This window comes from Manis pentadactyla, chromosome 1 (genome assembly GCF_030020395.1).
Source record: "Manis pentadactyla isolate mManPen7 chromosome 1, mManPen7.hap1, whole genome shotgun sequence".
Taxonomy (NCBI): Eukaryota; Metazoa; Chordata; class Mammalia; order Pholidota; family Manidae; genus Manis; species Manis pentadactyla.
The window spans coordinates 202,883,997-202,903,853 of record NC_080019.1 but is presented as its reverse complement, the minus strand read 5'-3'; the positions used below and the strand labels follow the sequence as shown (position 1 = coordinate 202,903,853).

The 19,857-nt window shown below is 47.6% G+C and overlaps 1 protein-coding gene across 6 annotated transcripts in view; it reads right to left on the bottom strand.

The window, feature by feature from the left end:
• Positions 1-135: 135 nt before the first annotated feature.
• Positions 136-19,857, bottom strand: part of NR2C2 (nuclear receptor subfamily 2 group C member 2) — a 164,987-nt gene continuing 145,265 nt past the window's right edge. For all 6 annotated transcript variants that reach the window (XM_057506284.1, XM_057506298.1, XM_036911456.2 and 3 more), the window contains 9 exons: positions 18,822-18,969; positions 17,990-18,083; positions 15,005-15,138; positions 13,926-14,103; positions 12,696-12,817; positions 11,750-11,889; positions 9,652-9,789; positions 8,564-8,669; positions 136-5,928 (listed from right to left, as the gene is read on the bottom strand). In XM_057506284.1, coding sequence (XP_057362267.1) covers positions 5,754-5,928; positions 8,564-8,669; positions 9,652-9,789; positions 11,750-11,889; positions 12,696-12,817; positions 13,926-14,103; positions 15,005-15,138; positions 17,990-18,083; positions 18,822-18,969 — 1,235 coding nt within the window. In that variant the 3' untranslated portion in view covers positions 136-5,753. The remainder of the gene's footprint in view (positions 5,929-8,563; positions 8,670-9,651; positions 9,790-11,749; positions 11,890-12,695; positions 12,818-13,925; positions 14,104-15,004; positions 15,139-17,989; positions 18,084-18,821; positions 18,970-19,857) is intronic.

Below are 19,857 nucleotides of genomic sequence, written 5' to 3'. Positions count from 1 at the left end.
CCCCCTAAGGTATTTCCTGTCCTGTGGACCATCTCATGGGCCCCAAGGGCGAAGTCACTTTGAGGTGAGGTGGGAGTGCCCCAGTGGGGAAGGCATTAGTGTCACAGCTATAAGGAGAAATGAGCAGGCTGCACATTAGTCTTTAATTTACTTTAATAGTATAAACCTCATTTAGGTAGTATTAAGCCACAACAATAATGCCACATTGAAACAGCATTTAATAAAATGCATAAAGCTAATTCATGCACTGCAATACTCTATATACAAACACAACAATGCAAATTCTTCTTCAAGACTGAAGACACTGATTAGATATAAAATTCAGTTTAAAAAGAACATGCTGTTTTTTAAATGCCTTCACATAAAGCTGATTTCAAGCAACAGCTTCGACAGGTTTTAAACCTGGAATTACAATGTAATGGCATAAACTATTTTCTGTATTGTGAAGGGCAGAGGTTACATAAACGGTCCCAAGAAAATCTAACACCCGAGTTTTCCTTTAACAGATGTCTTTTAAAAGGGCTAGTAAAGCAGCTACATTGAACAGAGAGGTCCAAACTACAGGTAAAAACTATGGTTTGTACTATGAAAAAGGTGCAGCTTTTCAGTTATAAAACTAGTTGAACACTGGTTTACAAGGAATTGGGAGAACAGAGACTGTAGAAAAATATTCCAGCACTTGAGTTGTATGTGGCAGCAGCATCTGAGTGCGTGAGTGCTCTGGTCGTTAAAATGACGGACTGCACTTCCCTAGAGAAAAGCCACTCCTCATGTAAAGTCTGCTACTTCCAAATGTTACCAAAGAGTAAGCTTTAATTTTTCACAGCAGGTTAGTTGCTGAGTGTCGCCGAGCATTTTGTCTACGCTGTATGTGTAGAGACGCCACAGTTACTGGCTTCTCAATTCCAGGATGGCTGTGCATTAAAAATGCCTGACATCCCTACCCCCGAGATCCTTTCTCTTAAGTTCACCGTTAATTATTCTCGAGATTGCTGTTAGGATAGAGAGCCCCAAAGGGAGACTTTTTTAAAAGTTCATTTGGAGACTGGACAGCTTCCACTTGTATTTTATTAGAAGCCACCTTCCATAGTGTGATTGTCACGACAGGCAAGGATGGGGGCAAAGTCAGTCAGTCACTGTCAGGTGAGGCCAGCGAAGCAGCAGGAGCTTTACCTTAAAATGGGGGGAAGCTGGAGGCCAAATGGCCCACGTCTCACAAAAGGCACTGAGTACTGTGGTCTCAATGAAGTGTTCTCAAACATTGCAATAGCTTATTAGAAAGAAAAAGCAACCTGTGGCTTGTGAGCTTGCAGTTATCCAGTGACGGCTTCCAGCCTCCCCACCAGTCACCGTGGGCAGCTACAGTGGGGCCTTGGCTCCGGAGTACCCTCAGTTTAAAGGTTGATTAAGGGGAAGGTTAATCAGAATGGACCTGGACAAGGGAAAATCGGCATTGGTAGCTTTAAGGGCACACATGATTTTAAAATTTCAGATAAAAATGGCATTTTAGTATGGATAATTTAGTCAGTGGGTTTTATTTGCATGCTATCGTTACAGAAATCACTTAAGACTTGTAACTTACATGCCAGAAAAGTCATCAACATTCATGCTTATTTTCAAAGATTACTTGGTAGGTGTTTTTTTCTGAGTGGCACTGGGGAGACAGGACTCTGTGTAGCCACAGGGCAGCACCATGGTGTGCCAACTTGCTGTGTCCTGCGGGTGAGTGTCTGGGAAGCCGGTGGCTCCACCTCCCACTGTCTTTCCAGGCACACAAGAGACAAGCAGCTAGTTCTGGACATCAGGACAAACTGTCTTCCAGCTTCCTGGCCCTTGCCTGAACCTAGAGGATGTAGAGCAGTGTCATCCTCTCAGGACCCTTCTGTCCACCATGTCCCTGGTGGGGCATGGAGATTCTGGCTTCCTGGGCTTTCCCAGCCAGGCTCCACCCCAAGGAGAATGGCATTCAGAAAATCTCAGCAAACCCATCCTGCTGAGGGACCTGGTAACCCACATCGACTTACTCCAGGAGCTCTGAGAGACTCTGTAACGTGACAGACTGTGGAGACATGGCTACACTTCTGTACACATCATATACACCTATGTACATGCTATATACACTGTACAGATAGAGGATATATAAACACAGGTACATTCATTCAGTCTTAGAAGCCCATAAACCTGGACACGCACAATGCCATTGAAGGGACCAGGGCTGGACACGCAGAAGTGCGTGCTGGTGGGAAGCACACGTGGGGAGGTCCAGAACCCTGGAGACAAGAGACCAAGCCCACTGGCTGAGCGGTTGGCTTTACAAATGTACATCATTAAGTCATCTTCGAAGAGCCACGTAATCTCGAGAATGGAAGTGGGACGAAGAAAGCATGTGGGCAGGTTAGACCTTTCAGGACCTAACAGCGGTGCCCTCCCGGGATAGCAGCCTCAGAAGAGTTCCCTGCCCAGAAGGCATTTCCCCTGGAAAGTGCTTAGGAAGCTTCTGGACTCTAGTCTGATCAGGTCCTGGCACTTGGATCCACAGCCAAGGGCCGCTTGTCAGGAAAGAGCAAGGCTCTGGTGCTGGAAAGTACCCCAAAGGATTACAGTGTATTTTCTCCCCAGAATAAAATAACTACATAGAGCTAGAGCCCTTCTAATTCTTGGCTCTCTGCTGTGGCGAACCCCCAAAGCAAGTGAACAGCTAAGTGTACAGTGTGGCCACCCTCTGTGAGGGTGGTTGGCCTCCAGCCAGGAGCCCCAGAGCAGACGTAGCTTCAACTGCTCTGCCTCAGAACAGTACACGTTTAATACACCGACAAGCTACCCAACAAGCCCTTGAGGGCAGTTACGTAACACAACTTAGAAGTGAGCACACCGAAGTATAGGAGCCAAACCACCAGCGAGCCACCGCCTCAAGCCAGACAAAGTAACCCTGACACACACACACACCCCCAACCCCACCCCCACCCCCCCCTCTCAAATTAGAAGGGTGGTAACATACTGCCTTCAACAGACTCTCCATGAATATTTGCTGGAGTAATTTGGTCATTTTCTAAGTCTCTTCCCATCTCATTACATATAATAAGCTCCATAAGTTTCAACGCAACTGACTGGCATTGCCCAAGAAAGTGCTGGGAAGAGCTGTCTGTGTCGGAACAGCGGTGCACCTGTCCCTCCTCAGGCCACTGGCTCAGTACCCCCGGGGAGTCAGAGGGCAGGGGGCTGTCACTTCTCTACATCTAATTTCACAACCTGGCAACAAAGGTTAAAGGCTTTAATTGTTGGCTTTGGGCTTACTTCTCTTAATCAGCTTGCAAGGTGGAACGGACGTGCCATCAAAGGCTTGAAATGATGTGTAGCAGTGAATGCAGGTTGTGTGGATATGATCCTTAAGGAGAGGCTGCTTCCAGAGTAAGGCCAAGGGGATCGGGGAACTGATGGAGTGTTCAAAACCCAGAGTGGCCCAATGGGATTGGCCATCGCCAGCAAAGGGACAAGGTAAGGTGCAGGACCGGCTATTATCAGCAACTCTCCAAGCAAAAGAAGGTTTCTAGGGCTCCCTGTTTTTGCCCAAATGTTCCCTCCTCTCCTTTTGCCTGTTACCTTCTCTTCCCAGCATCTCTAAATGGTGGCATTGTCAGAACCTCAGTCTAGGTCTTGGCTAAGCTGTCCCCGTATCTTGGGCACCCTGAGCCTACAGCCTAGCCAATGGACATGGCAGTAGCAGGGCCTGGCCCCTGGCAGTGACGGGAGAGGGCCAGCATGGACCTCCCACCATCCCGGAAAGCAGATCTGAAGGAGGTGGCACACATATTCCCAGGGAAATGCTACCTGATCAACAGACTAATGCTTACCTTCAAAAATCAAAGAACAGAAAAACAGGCAACTTACTAAGATGCATGAATGCGCTTTAAAATGCCCTCTACAAAATCCTTCACAAGCAGAAACAGACCTGCCTTAAATCCAGTGTCTTGGCCAGTTCTGTCTTTAAATCACTTCAAAGTTAGAAAACCAAAAACTTCGACTGACAAAATTAAATCCTTTCCATCATTTTATAATGGGCATCCTCATTATTTTCCAGAATTTCTTTCCAAGCCATGAACTACAAATAAATCCAAACAGGAATTTAGAAGTCAGAGATACTCTCCCTGCTTAATCCTGTTAATGACCTTCATCAAGTGCTGCTAGCACTTCAGAATAAAGCAGCCTGTTTGCCATAAGCCTGTGGCCGGGCAGCCAGGCTACCACCACAGCATGCGAGGCACCACCTTGACCGAAGGCCCAAGCCAGACAAGGGAGCATCCACGAGGCAGGGGTATCATTTGATCAAAGGGCTAAGCCTGCAAATTCAGCCTTACATTGTGTTCCTTAATCTGGACTATGCAAAAAGATACGAAGTACCTGACTATGACCCGTCTTGGACATGTCACCTGAACAGGAAATCATCCAAAGGAATTTATGGGCACGCTTGAGATATAACCACATTCTGTTCTGATAAGTGATGGTTGCTATAACTTATGAGAAAGAGGATAACTTTGGGAATTAAAGGTTGTTTTTTAAGGAGCAGGCAGCCTGCTTCTGCATCTATCACCTAAAACACTCCAGAGGTGGTCTGCTGTCACACACCAGGGGGGTGTCAAAGTGCACTGTGTCAGGACAATGGAAAAACTTGCAGCTGAGCTGTTCAGTCTGGAGACATTTAAGGTCAACAGAGAAACCTTCCATTCAGCTTCATCAACACAGCCATGGCCAGGCAGCAGGATTCTGCACACCCCAAACAGGCTCATAGTTCTGACCAAACTGCAGAAACAAACCCTTGTCAAAGGGGTGTCAGGAATGGAAACCCCTGAGAAGGGAACTCCCGCACTCTAAGGGGGCCACACGCCACCTGCACAGCATGCAACCACCCCAGACTGTACTCAGGAATTAGTGTCAGGTTCAAATGTCCACCTTGCACTTTCTGGTTGCAAGGCTCTGTCTGCAGCTTCTGCAGGGATTGTTCTGAGAGCTCGACCTCAGGAGAGAGCCCAGGTTTGGAGGAGCCTCCAGTGCCCACCACAGACCATGACAAGCATCAATTCAGTGGCTGAAGAAGCTTCTGGTCTGGGCCACCACCGACTGCTACCACCCTCCACTGACTCGTGAGACAGATAAGCTGCATTCGTTCACAGGAATCTAGTTCTTCACCTCCAGTGCATGCACACACTTAAGAATGGTGCCTTCTTTACACAAATGATTGTCTCCTGTACCCTATTGAGTTTTCACAAAAATTATTAGCATTTCGGCAAAAGACATATACAGTTTTCCATTTGCCCTGCCCACAGGCAAGATGTTGCAACAATACACATTGATAAGTGCTTAGAAAGTGCTAATATTATTACCCTGGTAATTAGTAGCTAGTAATTCCAAGGACATTTTTTATATACATACAGATACTGTTCTTTTAAGTTTTGTTTTCTTTAATACTAATCTCCATTATAAAACTTTGTTTTTTGCCCTTTGAGAATTTCTAAATACAAATTGAATTAAAAGATTGTTTCAAAATCTGCTTCATCAAAAGGCATTATAACATTTCTTATGGTAGGAAAGGATCCTACTAGTCTTAGTTGCTGTGTCTGGCATTAACAGTTATGAAGAAACTGGTAAGGAGATGACTAGCATACCCGAGACCTTTGCACATACCACAGTGCCCTCTGTCCTGTCTGTGAGCGGGCCAGGGAGGGTCCTTGGGCTTCTGGGCCACTGAGGGGTGCACACTATAGACTGGCCCCAGTGATCTGGCCGTTGTACTCTGCCGTCTCCATCTTGAGGATGTAGGGGATTATGCTGTCTATTGAAACATTGCCAATGAGACCAGTAAAAAATAGTTCTTCTGTGATGTTGGAGCTCATCAGCCTGAGTGCCGGCAGGCGGACGAGAATCCGGGCTAATCTGTAAGAAGCAGGATCATTAGAGAAAGGAGGTCAGCCACCCTCAGACGTTACCCCGGACAGGCTCCCAGGGCCCCGCCTGCACTGCCACGGACTCAACCAAGCAAATGGTTTCTCCTCTGATTTCAATGGTTGCTCCGATAGGAATTTACCAGGAGAAAAAAATCAAAGGAGTGAATGGCAAGATGTACATACAGGTATGTTCCCTTCATTTTTTACAATGACTCCCCACACCCACCAGAAAGAAAAACTTGTAAATCTATCAACAGAGGATAGGCTAAAAATACAGCCTGGTGTGTCTCCATATAACAGATCACTACATAGTAAAGATCTACATACTGAGTAAAAGATTGTGAAGCAGCAGGTATAGCACTGTCTCATTTGTGTGTGTTTATTTGTGTTCACATGTAAAGGATTGGAAGGATGTTTACCAGAACCTCTGGGTATTGGGATTGGGAGTTTACCTATTAAAACCTGTTCAGTACTGCCTGAATTTTCAGTGTTCATTTAAAGCAACAGTTTTCATTTTGGAAAGACCCTGTGCAGGAGGGCACCCCATGGCCCCAGGCCACTGGATACTGTGGCTGAAGCAGACCCCCTGCAGCCCACACACACAGCCTGTGTGCACAGGATGCTCCTGCGCTGACAGCTGAGTCGGGCAGCAACCTGGATTTTCACCAGTAGGAAAATGTTAAAGAAGTTATGGCATCTCCTTAGCCACAGAAAATGCTGGAGTATGTATGCTCAGTGAACACTAAAAAGGTTATAAAACCTTACTTGGTATTTTACGATTCCAGTTACACAAACATAAACTATTTCTGTAAGTAAATACATGAAATGTTCACAGCTATCTCTGGACAGTAGTATTTACATGGAGTTAAAAGTTCTCTTTTTGTTTTCCAGAAGTTTCTAGTTTTTTTTTCCTGCAGTGCACATTACATATATGCTGTTTTTGGAAAGGGGAACTATATTCTTATTATGCAAGCAGCATTCTACCACCATCACCCATTCATAGCCACTGATCTTGAAGGGCACACAAAGGGGTTACCAGCTCAAACCTGGAATGGCTGACAGGCTCTGAAGGGTCAGCAAGGATAAATCAGGGAGGACTTCCTGCACTGTAGCACTTGTCAAAGGTTTGCTAAGATTTCTATCAGCAGAGATGCAAGAATGGGGAGGAATGGGAGGGTTCTTCAGGAGAACAAAGTACGAGAAAAGACAGAGGATGGGAAAGACTTAAAAAAAGAAAGGAAGTGACCCATTCTAAGGCCTTTGGTAACTAACTCTCTCGAGTTTCTGAGTCCTATGTCCCATTTTTGGCCCCAAAGCATCTGGCTCACCACTTTATCCCCCTGGGTCCCTGACTGGACTGGAAGTGACTCAGGATTTTTTTCAGAAACTTCTACTTTCAAAGGCTGGAGAGTTTCTGTTGTGATTCTCCTGTGCTGTGGCTCCACCAGTGGTCTCCAGAGGGGCATTCCCAGCCTCTTCTGGCCCCAGGGCGTCACATGGGAGCAGGCCCATGGCCACCTCAGGGACGGCCTGCCTGGATGTCTGGGCTCTGGGGTGAGCGCTCTGTCAGCCCCATTCTATATGAGTTGAGGCTGAAGTTACTCCAGATTGGTGGTGAGGTCTTTAGTGATTGCAGTAGAAAATGGGTTCTACTTTGGCAAAAGCTGTGTCTGGGCCATGGCGGTGTGCCTAACTAGAGGCAGGCTCTCAGCCGGCAGGGCTGGCCATAGACCCCCACAACTGAACCAGAGAAATGGCCCCCAGATCCTGGGGCATCTGTTTCACGGGCACCTGTAGACTGAAGCCTGCACTGGGGACACAAATGGGGGAAGGTGCAGTCCTGCATCTTGCTGGTAAATTTTGCTCCAGTGTTTATTTTCAGGAGACAAGGTGGGAAGGGAAATGTTTACTTAATAATGGCCCCAGAAATTCATAAAGCCTCCAGTGGGTCAGTAGTGATCTTGGGGAAAAGAGCTTTGTGCTCCTCGGCTAGAAAGCCTGCCTGGCATTCTGCTCTGTTTCAGAACAACTTTCTTGTTCAAATCTGCATTAGAAGGGCCCCTTTATACAGCTATTGCTGCACAACCATTACAAATAATACAAACTAATTATTCATTCACCCAAATAAAGGGACTTAAAAAAAATCAGTTTATCTGAGGGTAGTGGTTATTTTATACAACTTACTCACTGCTTTACAGGGGCCAGACGTGGTTTCCCTCAGTGAGACCCCTCCTGCCAAGCCCTCTGGCTCTGCCTCTTCAGTGGGTGTGGCCCGAAGGGCAGGCTGCTGTCCTGGACAAGCAGGGTCTCCGGGAGGACTCCCATCTTGGCCATAACATCAGCCCCAGGGGGGACTTCAGAGCATTAACTCCAGCCCCTCAAATAAAAGAAGGGCAACCCTGGGTCTCGCCCACAGTTTACTCAGCTACACTGGAATGGCCTGGCCATCCGGGCCCTCCCCACCTAGCACTTTGCACGCCTCATTGCCCCTGCAAAACCAAGACTTACACATGGGCTCTGGTGTGCTCCTAGGAAAGGGAAGGCTACCGTGGTCTATGATGGCACCCACGGCTCCTGCCGCACCCCTTCCCGCCCTGGTAACAATGCAGGTATGTGTCTCTCACCGGTAGGTGTCTTCTGAGTAGGTTTTCTGAACATAGTCCTGTAACTCCATCTGTGCCTTTTCTTGGAATTTTTCAATCTGGCTTGTGCTGGTCAAACCTGGATGATCTGAAATGAGAAAAGTGCCCTGGACCTCTGTATTCAGAAAGCCTCACAGATCTCTTAGTGCTATTCCTAGTCAACCTTCTGACAGATTTCTCAGGTACAACAGATTGCACTCTGAAGGCAGATCTGATTTCCATATTACTGTTAAAACCCTGGTTTCTGTTCAGTGCCCATCAAGGCCTGCAGTGTCCTGGGAGAGGGCTGAGCTCCTGGGCGGCCACACCAGCCTGGTAAGCCCCGCCTAGGCTAGTTCTGGACTTCTGGCTTCCTACTCTAGAAAACATCATTTTAAAACTATCACATGAGATTAGTAGTTACTGTTTACCATTTAGATATTTAATCACACAATTCCTCCCAGTTTTATTATTTTGGTGTTCACAACTGGAGGGCTGGGGAGGAAGTGGGAGGTTCAGCTGTATTCAACCCCAGCTGCCAAGGACACCGGCCAGGACAGCAGCCCCTGACCTCTGGAGGCTCTGGGAGAAGCGCTCGGGGAAGGGAGGCAGGCAGCCCGGTCCTCTTACTTCCCTCCTACAGTCCTGCTGCCTGTGTGTCTGCTGTGAGCACACTGTCCCATGTGCCCTGTGGCAGCTGCCACTACACAGCCTGGTAAGTGGGTGTGCTCTGTGTTGGACTACACGGGCCAACACAACCTGACCAGCAAACAGTGAAACCAGTCAGAACAAGCAAGGACACCAGGTAGCAGTTACTTTTTTGTATGCTTCAGTCTTGTCCAACCAATGGTTTATGTTGGATTCTAACAGACTGAAATCACCAGGCACAAGAGCATGTTCCCCTGGGACTATAAAGGCCAAGAACTTAGAAGAGGCATGTATTCTGTTGGCTGACAAGCATGCCTATTATGAGAACGTTTGGTCACATACAGTCTGGCAGGGCTGTGCACCGTTGACCTGACAAGTTCATGTTCAGGAAGTACCAGCGGACACAGGTGGGGAGTGGTCTGGAGTCTCTGCCCGCGGCTTACCTGGACTAAAGAGCACGATGGCCTTCAGGTAGGCGTACTCATAGCCGTCGACATCCAGCTTAGCCATGCTATTGCAGAACTCCTGCAGCTTCCAGATGTGCTCCATGACTTGCTTTATCCGGTCACCGGAAAGCTTATCTAGAAGTCAACGTCACAGAGCCTCTGAGAAAGGCTTCTAAGAACAATTACACGACCTTCAAGAGTCCACAGATTGAAAGGAGTGGGAGAATCTATGTATGTGATTTAATCATCATGACAATACTTGTTTCAAGACAATAGTGCCTCTACACTCAGTTAAAAATGAAGGAAACTAAAGCTCCTCTAGGAACAAACCTAACTTAAATTCAATAAAAATGTCATAGAGTTTTTAAAAGATCACCCTAAACCAAAGGGGTAAACCAGGAAAAACACATGTGTGACCAGGTAGCTCCCGCTCCTAGATACAAACACCTACAAGGCCCCACTAAAAGGGCAGCTCGATTCCAATTCGGCTGCAAGTGTAGATCTGCGGTGTTATCTCAAACCCTGTGTGTGTGCACTTCACACAGGGTCTGCAGTGTGTGGTGGATCTGCAGCAAGGGGGAACGGCCCTATCTCCTAGTCCCAACATGGCTGGGATTTACCACCAAATGTGAGATGGTTGCCACAGATTGTTCTGGAAACTGTCCTGAACTAGGGGCTATAGGTGACTCAGGTTTGTGCCCCAGCTCCTCTACTTGCTGTTTCATTTGGGGCAAGTTAGGGACCTTACTGGGCCCTCAGTTTCCCTACCTGTAACACTAAGAGAATGGTGTCTAAGCAGTTGTGAGGATCTGTGTGCTATTACACATGAAAGGGGATCTGTTGTGAGATAGTAGAAAACAGGTATCCTGGTCTTTGCCTCTGGGTTCAGGCACAGAGCTCCTGAAACTTGCAAGCTCCTAAGTGGTAAGAACACCAGGAGTATCTCCTGTCCTGCTGAGGTAATGCTGGGTGGCTGGTCAGCAGGAAGGCCAAGCCACGATTAGAAGCTTGGACTTCCCAGCACCACCCCTCATCCTCCAGCGAGGGGAGAGGGGCTAGAGGTGGAGTAACTGATCATGCCTGCATGAGGAAGCTCCATAAAATCCCCTTGGTAGGGGGTTTGGAGAGCTTCTGGGTGGGTGAACACAGCCACGTGGGGACAGAAGTTCCTGTGCCCAGACCCTGTGCTCTGTGTATCTCTTCATCTGCATCCTTTATCATGTTCTTTAATAAACTGGCAAATGTGTTTCCCTGAGTTCCGTGAGCTGCTCTGGCAAATTACAGATCAAACCTCTGATCTGTAGCCGGTTGGTCAGAAGCACAGGCAGCAACCTGAGCTCTGGACTGGTGTCTTGAGTTGTGTGTCCCCTGCCCCCTCCCGGGGGACGGTCTGGTGGGACCGAGCCATTAAACTGTAGGGTCTGGTGTAGCCTCTGGGGAGCTCAGTGTCAGAACTGAAACTGCAGGACCAGCTGGTGCTGCATTGATTTGCTGGTTGTGACTGTGGATGGGAAACACCCCCACCCTGTGGGTGGTGAGGAAGGCACATGGGAAAGGCCTAGTGGGGAAGAACTGGGTTCCCCTACAGATAAAAACTGCAGTTTCTCCCACTTAGGCCTGTCAGTAAAGATGAAAATAAAAGCTGTGATTATTTTGAAAACATTAAATGCCTGAATGTATCAGGAAGCTGATACCTTTTCACAATTATCTTTTTTTCCCTTTCACATTCATTATATGAAAAATCAGGTAGAAATTCCAATGTTCTGACTGGTAAAGATTCTAGGATTTAAAAGTTAAACTGCCCTCTATTGCTGGATTTTCTTTCCTTTCTTCCTTCCTCCCTCCTTCCCTTCCTTCAATCGTCAATCATTTAGATTTATTTGTAGGAGAAAATCCAAGGGGAAAAGTATCTTTAAATTCAGAGGGATCCATTCTAGTAACAGACACATTATTATACCTTTGATAAGCAGAGGAACTGCTTAGTATTTTTCTCTGACTCCTTCAGGAAGTGCTCTTGAAATTTTTCTTTTGGCTTTAAAGTGGGGTCACTTGGATCTAGGCCAGGCTGCATACACCTCCCCACCCCCAGCCCTACCTTCCTGGATGCTGTTCTGCAGGTGGTTGACGATGGCCGCCAGGATGGTGGAGAGACTCATGACCTGGGAGCACTGCGCCAGGCCGAGGGTGAAGAGCTCGTTCCAGCAGGCCCGCACCAGGCTGGTGTTGCAGTCTTGTCTGGGAACATGGGGAGACGGCTGCAGGGGAGCTGGCACTTCTCCAAGCCCAGCATGCCCCAAATAAGCGGACTCAGCAAGCGTCTGTTGAAAGTCTGTGCTATGTCCAGACTCCTCCAAGGATACAATTGTCTGAATCTCTTAACTGAAGTCCCTCTGAAGATAAACAGCCTATTCTCTTAAAAAAGGTTTGTTAGACTCAGGTAATGAGAACTTGTAGTAGGCACAACGGAACTGTCATTTCCCATGATTGAGGAAATCTGCAGCAGTCCTGGTGTGGCTCTGTCTCAAGAGGCTGCAGCACTCAAGGGACAAAGCTGAGCGTGGCCTCTGAAGGCAGGAGACATGCCTTACACCCATGCTTAAGAACTGAGGACCTGCCAACCTGCAAGGAGAAGCTGGGACACGATGGGCTTTCAGCCCTGCCCTGGGGAATTTATGGACAGCTCGACATGGTTGGTGCGCTGCAGAACCTTATGCCCCTATCTCAGAAGCCCCCAAATGCAGCATCTCTCTACTTAACTCAAGATCTCAGGATGACTCCTGACTTCTATTCCACTCCACCCCTGGCTCCTAGCACCCAGTCCTTGGCACATGGAGATGGCCTGATAAAAGGTCTGAGGAACGGTTCAGCTTTGGAAACCATGGTCCCTGGCTAGCAGTCCACTGACGGTACTTAGTAAGAATATCAGAGTCACTTGAATGAGACCATAGGAACAAACTGGAAGGGCACTCAGAAACCTTTGAGGCCATTCCTAGAGGGACAACCTTTGCCCAAGGACACATACAGAGATAAAGGCCACTTACCCCAGAGCCTGAAAGGCAGGGATTGACCTGGCCCAGTGCATGGAGAGGAAAAGCAGGCGGGATGCAGACTCGCAGATGTAGTGCACGTTGAGGTACTCCGGCATTGGGCTGGGCATCGTGAGCTGGGGAGGAGGAGGCACACAGCACAGGTGGTGACGGAGAGACAGGGCATGGCTTTGTCAACACGAGTCCCTGTTGCGTCTCAACCACGCAGCAACCTGGGTCACTGACACTGAAGCTCCTGTGCAGACCCTTCCTCATGAAGTGTGTGTCCTCTGTACGGGGGTTGGGGGCTGGCTCTGACTTCCCATAGTTTCTTGCCCAGGGAACTGGGGTCTGATGACTCTTGTGATGGGGACCTCCCAGCTCACCCAAAGACACATTCTTGCTGCAACTAATTGTTATTTATTCCAAAGCTATTCCATTTTGAGCCATAGTTCAAATCTAAATCAAATTGAGGGAAGAGGGGCCATGTCACAGACTAGCAGGCCTTTGTAGGTGGCCTCAAGGTAACAGCAAGAGCTGAGCAGAATACAGGGTAGGAGAATGATACCCCACACTGGAATGGCCAGGCTGGGGAACTCCATTGTCTAGAAGGTATATTAATGCCATTAAAAGTGAAATCCCATTGGTGACCTATAGTAGGGACCCATCTTCCTAAGTGGCCAGGTATCTCTAGTGAAGAACACCGAGAAGGAGCAGGAAGACTCAGTCTGGGGGCTGAGAGGGCACCTGGGAGTGTCCCGCAGAAGCGAGGCCAGTGGAGGAGCACGGGGAGGACGAGGACCTAATGGGGCTCCTCACAGAGCTCTGAGACCTGTTTGCTGTGGCTCTGGTTAGGCAAGTGGTTAGGCCCCATGGTTGGGAACAGGGGTGGGCTATCTGCATGCAGAAAAGGCACCTTATGAGCTTATGCTGGAGCCCAGCTGGCACTGGAAGGCGGAAGGCAGAACAGTTAGCTAACAGCCCTTGCCAGTGAGCACCAAGTCAGCCCCTCTTGGCAAGGGCAGGCCATACCTCTTCACGGTAATTTACCTTCAGAGCCACATGGTACTGTGAGCAAAAGACTTGTGAAAATGCTTCCTAATGGAATGTTATTTCAGAATACAACATTCTGATCAAAATCCACAATAGGACAATGAGCTCACTGCAAAGTTTGATCTTTAAACTGCACACCAGCTTTGGTACAGAGCTCCTCTCCCAGCAGGCTGGGGAGGCTGCGCCACTCACCTTAAATGTGACATGAGTGTCTGAAAGGAGGGGGCCTTCGACCTCTATGATGGGCGTGGCCTGGTCTCTGCTGATGACATGGATGCCCCCTCCTCCACTGGCATCTATCCCATCCCCCAGGCTGGGGGGCGAGGAGCTGTCTGTGGTATTAAGTGCTTTAGCTAAGGTATCAAATGCCCTGTGAGCAAAAACGAAACAAGCAAGTTGTGAATCCAGAGTTTAGGGGGACCAGAACTCTGCCTCCTGAGGGAAGGGGTACCAGTGAGTTTTTGTGTACTGTCTATACTCATCTTGGGCACTATAAGCTGTACATTATTTATCTTCACAAAACATTCCTGTTTTTTATAACTACTCTCCAAGGTAGAATCTCCATTTTACAGATTTGAAAGCTGGGCGTACAGATGTTTGTTTCCCAAACCACCCATTCTCTTCCACTGGCCCCAGGTCTCGATTTGGCTATCAGACCGCAAGCGACCATGAGGACCAGCGCACACAGGCACGTGGCCCCAGCCATGCACCTGCCTGGCCTGGCAGATGGCAGGATTGGCCAGACCCCTGGGAGAGGAGCAACTAAATATACAAGGGGCCAGTGTAGAGGAAAAACACCCTCAGCAGCCAGTCTCAGATGACTGGGGCCAGCTCATGCTACCACCAGCTCATGTCTGTCTAATACCCTGATGGATTTAAGCTCTACACTCACTGCCTGGAAAAAATATACATAAGAAAAATAGGCTAACGTAGAAATGGGGAAAGGGATGAAATATTAATATTCGGGCACAATAAGCAGTAACTAACATAAGTAACATCTGTGAACTGAAGGGTTTTCCCCTGTGAAGTTACTCAATTTCCTTTCTTCATTGTTTGGAATGAAAAGCAATTTTTGATCATTTTAAATCATGTAATACAAGTGGGTGCACATTCCCATAGTCAAAATTGGAAGAAGACAGGTGTTCAGGGACACTGACAATTCCACAGTCCTTGACTAAAGACAGGGTGGAGTCAAAATGGTACCACCCACCCTCACAACAGTGACTGAGTGCGTGGCAGGCGGGGAGCCTCCCACCCCGCAAGGGCCGTACCGAGTAATCTCACTTGCAGACTGGTCCTCTGGCTGCATTTCCGAAGCATCACCATTGTTGAGGGACTCAGTCAGATTGGCAAGGGAGGTCACTACATTCGCCAGTGTGCCCAGAGCTCCCTGGCTTGTTTCAGCCTATTAAACAAAAAAAAGACTACATTAAAGATACACACACACACACAATGTGTAGCATGGGTTTAAAAACAGTTTCTGTGTGAGTGTGACTACAAAGGGCAGGACTAGGGAGAGCTTTCTGGTAATGGAATGGTGCTGTATGTGAACCTGTGGTGATATTTACATGAATGTACATGTGTAACAAAATGACATGAGAACAGGTAAAAGTTGGATGCCACCAAAATTTAAACTTTTTTATCAAAAAGACATTATACCAAGAAAGTAAAAGCACAACCCCCACACAAAAGACAACCCACAGAATGGGAGGGAATATTTGCCAATCACATATCTGGTGATGGTTTAGTAGCCAGGATATCTAAAGAACTATTACAACAGTAATAAACAGACAAGCCAGTTAAACATGGGCAAGGGATTCAAATAGACATGTCTTTCAAAGATAGGCAAATGGCCAATAAGCACATGAAAGATGCTTAACATCACTGGAAAAGCAAATTAAAACCACAATGAGATACCACTTCTCACCCACCAGGATGATTATAATAAAAAAAGACACAATGACAAGTGTTGGCAAGGCTGTGAGGGAATGAGCCTCATACACAGCTGGCAGAAATGTGCTACAGTGCAGCCGCTCTAGACACAGACTGGAAGTTCCTCAAAAGGTTAAATATAGAGTCGCCGTATGACCAGCAATCCTACTAGGTGTATCCATGAGAGAAACTAAAACATGTCCACAAAAACATTTGTACACAATGTTCACAGCATTATTCATAACAGACAAGAAGTCCAGACAACGTAAATGTTTGTCAGCTGACGAATGGATAAATACATGGTATAGCCATCCTGCCACAGCACACATGAACCCTGAAAATGTTACACTAAGAGAAAACTGCCACCACAAGAGGCCACATACTGGATGAGTCCTTTCATATTAAATGTCTAGAATTGACAAAACTATTCAGAAGGGAGATTATTGGTTGGCAGGGGTTGGGAGTGGGAGAAGGGGAAGTGATGCTTACTGGGTTCAGCTTCTATTTGGTGTAATGAGAATGTTCTGGAATTAGTGGTGATGGTTGCACAACCCCGTAAATCACTGAACTGTGCACCAAAGGGGCAAGTTTTCTGGTATGTAAGTTACACTCAATTAAAAACCAAAGATATACTCAAATAAGCCAAGATATGTACACACAAATGTCGATTGTGTCTTGATTTCAAAAGTCAAAAATCAGTATAAAAGACCATAAACAGAACTGATTAATAAATCACAGAACAACTGTATGATAGAATATTGTGCAGCTGCTAAAAGATGTGGGTCAACATGACAGAAAGATGAAGGGACATAAAGTTGAAGAGAGTGAAAAAAAAAGAAAAAGAACACTACCTGCCTTCTGGGTCTTGAAACCGTCCTGGGTTTCCGCAGGACGGAAGCAGCAGGAGAAGCTGGGTGAAGGCTACATGGGCTCAAGTGTGAAGGCTATGGAATACCTTCACATTTATTCAAAGTAAATCATGTTCAATGTATCTTTATTTCAAAGTCACAAGTTTAAAAAACAGCTTCTGGAAATAGCTACCTTTAGGTACTTTGCATATATTCTATTACCCATGACATGTCTGGGGCAGTGCTGCTGCCTGCACTCCACAGAGGAGGGAACGGGCTGGAGCATGAGTCGGACTCTGCAGCTCTTAATTATTCATTAAATAGGTCCCTTCTCCCTTGTCCAGTGGCCACAGCCAACTCCGAACAGTTAACATTTATAGAGAACTCACTGTAGGCCCTGTGCTTTATAAAACAAACTCACTCAAGTTTCCCAGCACCCCTGTGGTGGGTAGTCCTGGAGGAAGCAGAGACTAGTAGAGAGGGCCCGTGGCCACCTAGAGCAGCGCTGGGCGTGGAACCCCAGTCTGGTACTGTGGGGGCTGTTACTCTCCGCCTCTGCCTGGGCAGCACAACAGAACAGTTGCTGTGAAATCTCTTGTTAACCAGTTTTCAGGTTATTCACCTCTTACCTCCAAGCTTACAGTTTCTCTCCGCTGCACTATGCAGTCAGTGACTGTCCTGAATGTCTGCTGAGTGAAAGCAGAGAGCCAGATGCTATTCCTGTGTCACACACATCACCACTGCCCAAAAGACAAAGCTCTGAGGCCCATCAGGTGGAGGCAGCTCTGTGCCAGCCAACGACACTCCTTTTGCCTTTTCTTTCCCAAAAGAGGATGTTCCTCAATGCACACTGCGGGCATGTGCACAGGTAAGACAGAGGTCTGCAGGCCTAGCTCTGGCTCCCAGGCAGCACAGGGCCAGTGCTCTGCTAATGAGTTGCTCCTTTTCAAGAGGGAACATTAGACCTTAGCCATAGCTTGCTGCTACTTTACTACCATTGGCTTATGTCAGGAACAAGAGAGGCAAAATAATGATGGGTCCCTTGCCTAGATACCCCCACCCCATTATCCTCACAGGAGTTAGCCAGTTGTCTCTCTCTCTCTCGGACTGAGAAACACCTCTGTCCACAAGTTAAATTCCCTATGGCTGAGCTACTCTAGTAGTTTTGGAATTGTTAGAATTCTGGCTAAACTTCCTCCTGCAGCTCACCTAATAAAAAGGAACTAGGGGCTTTGCAAAAAGTCATCTTAGGATAAGTAGCTATTTTCTCAGCATGCCCAGCCCTGATTTAGTTTCTGAAAAATGGGCATGCCTGAAATAAATCACGGAATGTCTACAGAGGAAGTGAACAGATGCAGAAAGCCACGCTTTCAATTCAACACAGTCCCTGAAGGCCATGAAGGTGGGTGCACACATTTAGAGAAGCAGACTGCACTGCAACAAAAGGGTGGAGAAGGTGTAAACAGAGAACATCACCTTGGAGTCCGTGGCCAGGAGAACTGTGCCATCCTCACGTATCAAAGGCTGCTGGATGTTCACAAGCATCCCTGGATCAAGAAGACCTGTTTGTCTAAGACAAAGAAACCCAGAGTAGCTTCCAACACTGAAAGCACTGCATGGCCACGCTCCAAGTCCCCATCCCTTCCACACCTGCAAAGCGGCCTGAGTAGTAGGAAAGCTCTAAACTCTGCCACTGAGTGACTCAACAATGCAGTCACTCTCTGCACTGAGATGTGCCCAAAACTGGGTCCACAGCCTGTCTCTGGGCTTCCACGCTAGCTGCAGACTTTGGCTGCTCTGCTGAATAAAGTTCACTTGGTTTTCAGAATACCACTAGGGCCCTCTCAACTCTAGTTCTTGTTAACAATACATTTTGAATTCGTTTCCCTCTTTCTGCTCCTTTCAAATTAAGTTCAATATATTACACTTAAAAGAATGTGTAAGTTATCTTACAGCACTTTCTGGGATCCACCAGGTACCCGGGCCTCTTGTCCATACAGCAAAGAAGCCTCAGCCTTGAATTATACAACTGGCTTTCCTGTGTGAATAATCCTCAACTTTTGCACATGGTCTGAGCCCCTGAGATGGGAGGAATTCTGACCCCATCTTTATAATCAGTCATCCTCAGGCCTGCCGAAAGGTGTGACTGGAGCAGCTCCAAAAACGTTGGGACAAGGCCAGACAAGGCTGAGGCCATGGCAGGCAGGCGGGGAGCCATGTGAGCCCCTTTCCAAGGAGTACCCGTGCCTCCTCTGATCGGCCCCCAAGGCTGAGTGTAGTATCGCCCTTTGTCAAAGCAGGGACTGACCTTGCTCCATCTTTATCTGCCACAAACGTGGGAGTGGCTATCAGAGGACTCCTCAGGTCCTTCCGGATATAGATTTTCTCAGTGGAAGCAGCACAATTGCTTGGTTTCTCCCGTTGCACATCAAAAGGCTTCCGTTCACTCTGCACAGCTTAAATCACAACATAAACAACCATGTTTAGAGGAAAGATTCAAATGATTAAAAACCATGTCCTTCATGGTAAAGTGAGGGGTTTTCCTTTGTAAGCCCATTACTGTAGGGATGATAAATGCTGGTGCAAGATACGTCTAGCTCTATTTCACAGTGGACTTTCTAGCCAAAGGAGAGAAAAGCTCAACACCAGCAATGCCATGTCAATCTAAAGGCATGAAGAAGAGCTCAAGGTGGTGGCTCTGCTCGCTGAGAAGCTGCAGCCTGGCACTTGCATGGTCTTAAGAGGACCTGCGTCGGGCCCTCCGGGTTTTCACTTCTTGCTGCTAACAAAAGGGACTCTCTTCAAGATAAGAAACACCCACCTTCAAACGAACCTTAACAGGGAGCTTGTCCAAAGCCACACATTGTGAAGAAATATTCTAACATCCAACTCAAGCCTGCACAGCTTCTGCAAACTGTCAGTTTTATATAAAGCTAGCAATCTCTCCCTTCAGCAGTCTGGTGTACGAGCAGGCATGTGTGCCCAAAACAACGGAAGAAAATAAAGACCCCTCTCAAAGAGAGGATGGGTGAACCCCAGAACCGGGAAAGAAGGAAGGTGGGCTCTGCTTCTCAGATGGGGGCCTTGCGGCTGAGAGAGGCTACACGCCTTCCCCAGGCCTCAGAGCTCCTAAGTGGCAGAGCTAGAGTCTGACCGGGTGTCAGCTTTGCCCGGAGGCCTGTGTTCTCCCCTCTCCCCTGTGTGCCTCCCAACTTCCCCGGCGTAGGTTCCCACACACACCGTGGGCGCTGACCAACCCCAGCAGCACTGGTGATGAATACCCAGCTGACCTGGTAGGTAAACCAAAATAAAGCCTCAGTGGGCATTTTTCTTACGGAATTTAA